Source organism: Myotis yumanensis, unplaced genomic scaffold, assembly GCF_028538775.1.
Source record: "Myotis yumanensis isolate MYYU_CA2020_CCGP unplaced genomic scaffold, mMyoYum1.0.hap1 SCAF_16, whole genome shotgun sequence".
In the NCBI taxonomy this organism is placed as follows: Eukaryota; Metazoa; Chordata; class Mammalia; order Chiroptera; family Vespertilionidae; genus Myotis; species Myotis yumanensis.
The window spans coordinates 3308416-3318519 of NW_027223767.1; the positions used below are offsets into that span (position 1 = coordinate 3308416).

Consider the following 10104-nt stretch of genomic DNA (forward strand, 5'->3'; position numbering starts at 1 on the left):
CAGTGCTCTGATGGAGAGAATTAGGGTAACATGTGGTCACCCCTCTCACACACTGCACAGTCCCCGGTGTTCTGAGACAGCGCTTCCCGTTAACCACTTCTTCCTCGTTGCTCTCTGCTTAGAAAACAACAGCAGGTCCATCAGAACCCAGCAGAGGGGCCTTGGGGGACCCCGTATAAAACCTCCGGCTTAGAAACACCTGTTCCTTAGACTTATTAGTGATAGAAGAATGCAAGTTAAAACAATAAAATATTCTTTTTAGCCTGTCACAGTGGCAGGGACTTTTGAAAATCATAATGTTCTGTACAGGTGAGGGTGTGGGGAAGTGGGCACATACATTTTTGCTGAAATTGGAAATTGCTCTAACATTTTAGAAAGCAGTTTGCATTAGTGGTAGCCTAAATTTGGCTTACAAAACCTCTCCTCCCCAAAACTAACCAAAAGGAATTTAGAAGTAAGGACCGAGGCCTCATTAGCGCCCGATCAGGAGAATGCAGCCGCAGTCCGGCGGAGTTAGAGCCAGCCAGGAGCCACTGGCTGCTCCTCTCTCCACAGCTCGGAGTGTGTGTGGAAACGTGGCAGGCGCCCAGTTCATGCCCATTCACTGCCCTTCATTTGGAGGAAGAGCGCTGGCGCTTGGGCCTGCTGACCGCAGATGACCAGCTTGGCAAACCCCCGGCCGCGGGGGAGGAACGGGCTCCCTGGGCCTGGCACCCAGCTCTGGAGCCTCACTCTCCGGGCACCAGATGTGCGGGCAGGGCAGCGGGTGCAGGCCGTGGGCACGGAACATGTACAAAGTCTAAATGGTTAAAATTGCAAAGTCTACTGGAACATAAAACATGAATATGTACAGAAACACTTGCCTCCCAATTACACTTACTTTACTAACGTCATTAAATGTAATCCTAATGACTTTCAGATAAATTATGGAGGGGAGGACGCATGACCCAGTGATTCTTAAATGTATCTAGATGAAGAAACATCAAGAACAACCAGAAAGAATCTCACAAAGAAGCAACAAATTAGGGGAAAATTATTATGGAGCAGGACCTTTAAAATCCCAGGGAAGATTATTTTCACCCTCGTTATTGACCACGTGTGAGGGTACAGAGGGAACTGTTCCTACGTGAATGTTTCCAGAAAATGTGCCTGTCCCACCCCCTTCTTCAGAAGGAAGCCAGAGTACGCACTGCCAGGGATTGTGCGGAAGTGGCATGAGGCTCTGAACGACTCCAGCCTGAAGATTCACAGGGTGGTGACAGGGCTGGGTCACAGGAGAACCCTTTGTGGGAAATGCGTTAGTGACACGGCACCATGACGGACTGTCGAGAAGGAAGTGCAGTTGGGGTGCACTGCTTGGTCAGTGCTGTTGGTTGGTTCTGGTTTTCAGAATTATCCTATTAAGAGAGGAGAGAAGTCTTAAATGTGGTTATAAAAAAGGAACTGAGTGTTATCAGTTTCAATAATTTAAAAAGTAAAACCTGACAAGATGAAGGAACTTCCTCATTGTATACAGTGGAGTGAGGAAGTGCTGTCCATAATTGATGGAATAAGAAATGGAGATATAAGGGTATTATTGAAAGTCACAAACATAACTCATAAAAGAACGAAAAGTAGCCATGTGGCTATAAGGAACAAAAGAGAGGTGCATGACACCTGAGTCCTCTCTTATTCCGGGAGGAGGTGTTATTTTAGAAATCAAGGAACAGTGTGTGAGGGTGTCGCCGAAGAACCAGGGACAGGCGTCAGAGGGGCTCTCCCCGGGACCCGGGACCCAGGACCCAGGACCCGACGGGGGAAGAGCAGCTTTCCCACTTGGTTATATGTAACTGTGTGTACACATGACTTTGATAGTTTTAATATAGCACCACGATTCAGCAAACAACTGTTGACACACAGCAGAAGTATATACCCTGTATCTAGACAAAGTAAAAAATAACAATTAATAAAAATGTATCTGATAGTCAGGAGTCAGTAATGTCATTTTTAGTGACATTTATAACCTGACAATTTTTTTCTTATACTGAGACCATTGTTTGTATATTTGGCTTAAATTTTTAAGTGACTTACAGGTTTTTTAGATGGGAGTGTCAATGGTGGTCTTAGCGAAAGCTGTATGTTTTTAGTTGATAATTCCAGTTTCTCTGTCTTTTCACCTTAGAAAAGGAATCTCTTGTTGGCATTTGAAGCAGCCGAAAGTGTAGGCATTAAGCCCAGCCTGGTAAGTATCCTGTTTTATATCCTTGTTATATTTCAGTCCAATTACGTGAGGAAGAACTTTATGTCATCTATTAACAGTTTCTTACAGAACATAGAAATACATTTGTTGAAGATGTGTTACTCATGATCTCTAATACAAAATTATCCAGTTGGTCAGACCACGTATGATTTAGAGAGGCTTTTTTAAGTCCTTTTGTAAATATGTTTGTATTGGTTTTTTAGAGAAAGAGGAAGGGAGCAAGAAAGAGAAACATCAATTGGTTGCCTCCCATACATGCGTGCCTGACTGGGGACTGAACCAGCAACCTGGGCATGTGCCCTGACTGGGAATTGAACCAGCGACCTTTCAATGCATGAGATGCAGTAAAAATCAAAGCCATGAGGCACAGCTGACACTGACAGCCCCAGGGCTGTCATTGCGTTGGCCTAATTGTCAGAGTCATAAATTCCATTTCCCGAGGCCTGTGAGGAGCTGCTGACAGCATGATTAATCTCAGAAGCATTTAGGGATGTTTGTGAGCAATTTCACCAGTTCCTGTCATCAACAGAATAGAAACTTCCTATGTTATTAATTTTTTATTCACTATCTTGATGTGGATTGGAAAATAATATAATTACTCCTGACACTTTTAAAATGCATCCCATCAGAATGGACAGCAATACCCATCCCAAGCTTTTGAGTCAGAAAAGTGCTCACTTATATGTGTACATGCAGCTAAATACAGGTTTCTGGGTGTAGCGTATGAGTAAGGATGAGATTTTTTAAAAGTGAAAGCACTACTCTGTTCCCCAAAAGTTAGCAAGCACTCCCCTTCGACCGGTGTAACACGGAGGAGTTTCAGCCCATCGCGTGACACAGGTGAGGCAGGCTCGCGGCATCACTGCTGGGACTGCGAAGGGCCGAGCACGTGTCCTCCCAGGGCTGATGCGTCCTGGCGAGCGCGTGCCCACCGGGGCCATGCTGCCCATAGACAGTCATGCGTCAGCACGTGAAGACATTCGGTTCTTCCTTGCCAGCCTGTGTGCCTTCAGGGTCTCTCCGGCCGCGTGGCACCGGCAAGGACGCTCAGCACAGGGTCGAGTAGTAGAGGGGAGAGGACCGCCTGCCTGTCCCTTCTCCTGACCTTAGAGGAAAGTTTTCCGTTCCTCACCACTAAGTATGACGTCCACTTGTGGGTTTTGGTGTCTATTCTGTATTATGTAAAGTAAATTCCCTTCTATTTCTAGAGATTTTAGAGCTTTTTCATTAATGGTTATTAAAGTCTGTGTAATGCTTTTCTGCATCTGTTGATAGGAGTGTATGCTTTCCTTATTTAGCCTGTTGGTATGAATCATGCTGATTGACTCCTGGATGCTGAGCCAGCCTCCACTGACCATGATTCAATCTGCTAATATTTCTTTTATTGGGGATTTTTGTGTCGGCATTAATGTGGGAAGTTGATCTGTAGTTTTGTGGTAAAGTCTTCGTCTGGTTTTCGTATTAGGTAATGCTGGCTTCACAGAATGCATTAGGGAGTGTTCCATCCTCTTCTGTTTCCCGGAAGAGATTGTGTCGAATTGGTTTTATTTCTCCCTTAAGTAGTTTAGGCAGGAGACTTTTTGTCCTTATATTCTGTGAAAACTTTCTTTTTCAATTTTTTTAGGTCTATGTGTGTAGAATGTTCCACTTACTCCTTCTCCACCCCTTTCACGACCAGTGATATGCTGATCATTTCTTAGTGTCACCAGGGAGCAGAATCAATGAACTGTATTGAGATGTTGAGCCTGGAATGCCGGGCTCCAGGCCGTGCGGAGCCCAGCCTTAGGCTCCGCTGCGCTTGTTTCTGCCTTTACTTCGGGTCCTTCCCCCGCTTTCCTGTGGCCACGAGAGAATACGAGTTCAGCCCCAAGTGAATTGTCAAGCACATTGAATGGCTCGGATTTCAGGCAACTTCCAGCTCTGTTGCCTGGCACTTTCTGGCCTCTGGTCTCCACCTGCTTGTTGCTGACTAAGTTGGGGCAGAGGGGTAACCAAAAAGCATTGCATGATAACAGGATTCTGGTAAAACAAATGCTTGCATTTTAAATTGGTTGGAGGATTTGGAGGTAATCCCATTCTTGGAATGCATCCTAAGGCACTAATTCAACAGAAGGAAACAAAACCACCCAAAGATGCTTATTGCAGAGTGTGTGATGTGACGTGAACACAGCTGCCCCTCGAGCACTGGGAGGTGGCCGGGCGCTGGGAGATAGCTGGGCGCTGGGAGATGGCCGGGTCCTGGGAGGTGGCCAGGCCCTGGGAGGTGGCCGGGTCCTGCGAGGTGGCCGGGCGCTGGGAGATAGCTGGGCGCTGGGAGGTGGCCGGGCGCTGGGAGATAGCTGGGCGCTGGGAGGCGGCCGGGTCCTGGGAGGCGGCCGGGTCCTGGGAGGCGGCCGGGTCCTGGGAGGCGGCCGGGCGCTGGGAGGCGGCCGGGCGCTGGGAGGCGGCCGGGTCCTGGGAGGCGGCCGGGCGCTGGGAGGCGGCCGGGCGCTGGGAGGCGGCGGGAGGCGGCCGGGTCCTGGGAGGCGGCCGGGGTCCTGGGAGGCGGCCGGGCGCTGGGAGGCGGCCGGGTCCTGGGAGGTGGCCGGGCGCTGGGAGGCGGCCGGGTCCTGGGAGGCGGCCGGGTCCTGGGAGGCGGCCGGGCGCTGGGAGGCGGCCGGGTCCTGGGAGGTGGCCGGGCGCTGGGAGGTGGCCGGGCCGGGTCCTGGGAGGTGGCCGGGCTCTGGGAGGTGGCCGGGTCCTGGGAGGTGGCCGGGCGCTGGGAGGTGGCCGGGTCCTGGGAGGTGGCCGGGCGCTGGGAGGTGGCCGGGTCCTGGGAGGTGGCCGGGCTCTGGGAGGTGGCCGGGTCCTGGGAGGTGGCCGGGCGCTGGGAGGTGGCCGGGTCCTGGGAGATGGCCGGGTCCTGGGAGGTGGCCGGGTCCTCGTAGGCGGCCGGGTGCTGGGAAGTGGTCAGCAGTTCCCTCGGCAGCGCAGTGGCAGTGTGGGAGGTCAGTGTGGGAAGCAGGTGTGGCAGTCACAGGGAACCCAGAGAAGTGGAGACCCTTAGGATAACGGAATTCGGGTGACTTCCTCTTTTCACACTTTTTTTAAAGCTGCCATGTTGTTAACAGTGAGCAGGGTGGAGGTCATGTCCCATGTTTTTAAAAGGGAAGGTGTCTTCTGAGTAAGAAGAAAAAGCTTTTCTTTTCCCCAATCACGTTTCCCAATGCCTTGGTGCTGCCTGCACCTGCGCCTCCCCGGGCGGGGGGTTCTCACAGCGCAGCCCTGGCCTGGGTCCGAGCTGCTTTGTGGGGAGGGTGCGTGGCGCCCGTGACCTCTCCCTTCCTCCCGCAGGAGCTCAGCGAGATGCTGCACACAGACCGGCCGGACTGGCAGAGCGTCATGCAGTACGTCGCCCAGATCTACAAGTACTTCGAGACCTAAGCCTGCGGGGCCCGCCAGCCACCACCTGCCATCGTCCCGGAAGCCCCGGTCACTCCACAGGCCCTGCTCTCACGTCCAGGGCCTGGCTGCTGGGTTTCAAAGAAAGGTTCCATCCAGGGGTCCAGCTGATAAATGAGACAGAGCTGGCTCCACAGTGCACCCACCTTGAATTGAGATGCATTTGGGGTGTGAGTTGGGGAAGCTTTGCTCTCCCAGGGCCTCCCTCCTTCCAGACCCAGGAGACCCCAGGGTGGCATGTGCAGCTGTGTGGCCTCCCCTGGAGCCGCCCTGAGATTCACAGGGACAGCCGGCACTTCCTGCCAGTCCCCTCGTTACCAGCGTCCCGGCTTTGGCCTTTAAAAAAACCTTGCCCTTCTACCCACCCACCCCCTCCAAAAACACCCAACAAAAGATAAGCATTAGCTCTCAAGCAGCCTGGAACACGTGAACCCTGCCGTCTGGGGTACGCTTATGGTCTAGGTAACAGCGGCACAGCTAGGACTTGGTCACAGTTTGAGACCACTGTCCTGCACATGCTGTGTGGATGGAAGATGGGCATGGGAGAATGAGAAGGAGCCCCTGGGTAGTTCGCTTCACTGTCCCTGTGGGGATCTCCAGGTGGGCTCTGGCTCTCTGGGCGGCGGTGCAGGTGGGAGCCTGGCTCTCTGGGTGGCGGTGCTGGGACTGGGTCACTCGCAGCTGCCTGTGCTCATGCTGAAGGGAAGCTGCAGTGACCGCCTCCTCCATCTGTCCTCCCATTTGCTCCACTCCCATTCTCACCCACACACGCTTGTCCCATGTGCAGAATCAACCGACAGGAAGCCACTCGTGTGAAATCCCTGTATCTGCTGGGGTTTGGGGTATTTGTGCAGTGAAACAGCCTACGGGTGTATTTCTTGGGATACTGGGCAGACAGCAAATTTAAACATTTCAACTTTAGACTTGTTTAGCATTTAGTACTTCAGCTGGGCTTCATGTTTACATGGCAACAAGGATGGGCAGAGGTGGAAATGCAGTTTCCCTGCTATTCTGGGGTCACTCTAAGTGACAGCAGAGCCCCCTCGAGCGGCCCCATTCGCCTGGGAGTTACGCTGAGCAAGTAACCACCGGTGGTTCTTCGGTGTTCCTGGCGGCAAATAAATGCACATTGCATGGCAAGTGGGGTGCGGTGCACATAAGTAAATCGGGGTGAATTCATCAGTGCCCTTCACTTGCTAATGAAGGTGCCCATAGCTGTGTTAGTGCCCCCAGAGAAGGGTCATTGTCACAGGTCACTGGGTGTTACAACAGCGCTCTCCCTGCTTACGTCAATCTCATGGTGGGGCGCTGTTCCAGCCGGGCCGGAAGTTCCAGTCCCAGCTCTGTCCTGGGAGAGGCGAGTTCGCCCTCCCTCCAGGCTACCCAGCAGGCCCACCCGCCCTCCGCGCTGTGGAGGTTCTGGGGCGCTGGGGAGCGCCTGGCCTGCCCATCAGGTGTGGGTCCTGCGTGTTGTCTGAGTCCCTAAGCCGAAGGAGAGAGCGGCTTCATGGCCACATGGGGCCTGGCAGGTGCTGCTGCTTTCACATCTGGCCCTTGGTGTCCAGTGGAGGCGGAGGTGCTGTCCGAACAAGTCCCCTCCTCCTCCAATGAGCAAGTGAAAGCCTTGCTGGGCCGCTTCCTGTGCGACACTTGCCTCTCCCACTGCTTCTGCCTGCTCACCACCGCTGTGGGGGCGGAGCCCGGGCGGGTGAGCGGCAGTGCTGGCTTATCACCTCGAGGCTTTGTGCAGGAGAGACCCTGAGGCCTTGGGATGGGAGGGGGGTCAGCACCGTCAGCGCCTGGTGCAGTGACTCCCACAGTGATTCAGCACAGGCTCTGGGCAGAGTGGGGGGGGGGGGTACCCTTTCCCCTCCCTCCATGCCGGTCCTGCTCCCTGCAGGTTAGAAAGAGGGGGAATGTCATACAAAAGGAAGACCATGTGCCAACTTATTTTTGTAATTCAAGGAAGTTCCTTTACTACCATTTTGTTGCTGGTGGGCACGCGTGGAGGGGCGCATGTGTCCTGTCGGACAGCACAGTGGCTGAGCAGGTCCGGCGCTGGGGGCGGGAGGGGCCTGCAGGCAGCTGGGTGCCAGGCCGGCCAGCACTGCAGGGTCTGGGGAGAAGCTGTCCCAGCCGGGGCTGAGCCACAGAACAGGGTTTTTAAATGTGTTTTTAGTTGGAGAGCTCAGAGCACAAGGGGAATGTGGGAAATAGATAAATAGAAAACGAGGCGGCATCAGCGAGTTGTGTCATTTCGTTTCCTGTCCTGAGGTTTTCAGAGGCTACAACAGCCATGTTTCTCCCATCCTTCAGCCACTGCTCAGTCGTTTAAAAGTACTTGGTGGTTCTGCAGACCCTATTTTTAATGTATTATTTTTATATAAAAAGCACGTGGGATATGCAAGACCCATAAGAGCAAGCAGGGTTTTTAAAAGACATAGAAGTATGGTCTCTGTACCGGCTGGTGTCGTGGCCTTGAACTGTGGTTGGTCTCCGGCACTGCTTGCCGCCCGGGGTAGCATCCTGGGGAACCACACACGCACACTCCCCCACCCGGGCCCCCTCTCACTGTAGAAAGGGGCGCAGCCTCCGGGATTCCTTCTCCATCTGTTGTTGTTCACAGCTTTCGTTGGTGCGCAGGTGTTACACAAAGTGCACTTCCCACGGCGCTTAGCCGCCTGGCGTGGCAAGGGGTTCTCAGCCGCCCTCTTCCCCACTGAGGCGGGTGCGGCGATGGAGGGTTCGGGTCTGTGAAAACCCCTCTGCCAAACGCAGCCCCAGTTCTTCCGCTCCCAGAGCTGAGCCATTTGAGACGACTGCCAAGGACATGCAGTGAAGGTGTGGCCTGGCTGCCTGTTCACTAGTGAGTGTGTTGTTAATATCCCAGAAGCCCGAGTTCGCTGGAGGTCGCCTCCCTGACCCGGTTAGAGTTGCTGAGGCCCTGAGTGCTGAGTTAACAACGGGAGTGGGATGCAGCCGACACACCTGTGGCCTTGTTGCTGCACAAGCTCACCAGGTGGTCCGAGCGTCCTCAGGGCAGGCCAGGCCAGCAGAGCTGGGTGCACGATTAACTGAAAGTGTGTGATATATGACTAATATTTCTAATAAATATATTTTGTTTCTGTCTGATTATGAGTTTTTCCCAGTGACATTTGCTAGTATTTTCTCCAGCTACCGAGTGCACATTCAGACTGTTCTCAAACGAGTGTCTCCGTGTCCTTAGTCCTTGTTGGGCGGTGATTCCCCACGCAGCTGCCCTGAGCTGGCGTCACTAGAACTTACCAGAAAGGACTGGGGTCCCCGCGGCTCCAGCCTCCTCCCCCTCGCAGCCTCTCCCTGGGAAGAGCATCCTCCGGCCGAGGTGTGCAGATGGGTGGAGAGCAGCCCCCGCCCCCCCACTCGGCATGTGCGCAGAGGTCCAGGGGAGTATCCGAGACACAGAGGCAGTGCTCAGAGGACTTCAGCGGGGGCAGGGGCGGGGGGGGGGGGGGGGTTGGCACCAGTCAGTTGTGCGTGCTGATTGGTCAGGTATGTGTGCTGTTCAGGTGTCACTCGGAGGCTGTGTCACAGCAGAGGAGAAAGGAAGCTGCCCCTTCTAGAATCCACTCCCCTGCTTCCCGGGAAGCCCCGCTGTCAGGGGCCTTTCCTGGGGAGCCCTGCATCTGCTCCGTGGGGCCTCTGAGGAGAGCTTCCCGCGCCCCCTCCGAACGCACCAGGACGGCGCAGGTTTTGTTGGTTCAACATTTGATTACCTGCAACCATGTCCTGCTGCGCACACGCACACGAACACACACACGCACACAGGTGTTTGCTGATGGCCAGTGTCTGCACCTGAAAAGTGACCCCTCAGTAGTTTCCCACTGTTTGGGGCCCATCAGGGAGGCCTGTACCCCCTGAACGTCCCCGGACATTCGTGTCCTATGCGTTGTCTGGCTCGTGCTGAATCGGGCATCCGGCAAGAAATTCCCAGCAGTGCTGATGCAGGTGGCATCCGCTGGTCAGTGGTGTGTGGAGAGGGGCTCTATGCGCCTGGAGGCCTAGCGGTCCCAGGCCGTGGCCCCGGCGACCCCGCTCAGTGTGTGGCGGCCTCGGCGGTTCCGGGCGCACTGCACTCGCCCCCTGCATGCAGGCCACGTTTTACTTGCTCGTGATGCCTCAGCCTCCTGTATAACCATTGCTGCGTGCATCGTTTTGCTTAATTGGTGGAAACATCCAGCTACGATGAACTCTCGTCCCGGCTTGGAATTCCCACGGAGCTCTGGGAGCAGCTGGCTCAGCGTCAGCCAGCCCAACAGCCCAGGCTCAGGGCGGCCTAGACCGGCCTTCCCAGCATGGGCCAGCGTGATGGCGAACATCCTGGAACTGCGGATGTGAAAGACCCTTGGGGAGAAACGTGAAACCGGATCGCCTGAAGATCTTCG

At 54.3% G+C, this 10104-nt stretch overlaps 1 protein-coding gene across 6 annotated transcripts in view; it reads left to right on the forward strand.

Annotated features, from left to right (window-relative positions):
• The window catches only part of SPECC1 (sperm antigen with calponin homology and coiled-coil domains 1), a 227888-nt gene extending 219075 nt beyond the window's left edge, over window positions 1-8813 (forward strand). For all 6 annotated transcript variants that reach the window (XM_070395183.1, XM_070395187.1, XM_070395185.1 and 3 more), the window contains 2 exons: window positions 2162-2221; window positions 5573-8813. In XM_070395183.1, the coding sequence (XP_070251284.1) occupies window positions 2162-2221; window positions 5573-5662 (150 nt within the window). In that variant the 3' untranslated portion in view covers window positions 5663-8813. The remainder of the gene's footprint in view (window positions 1-2161; window positions 2222-5572) is intronic.
• The last annotated feature ends 1291 nt before the right edge of the window (window positions 8814-10104 follow it).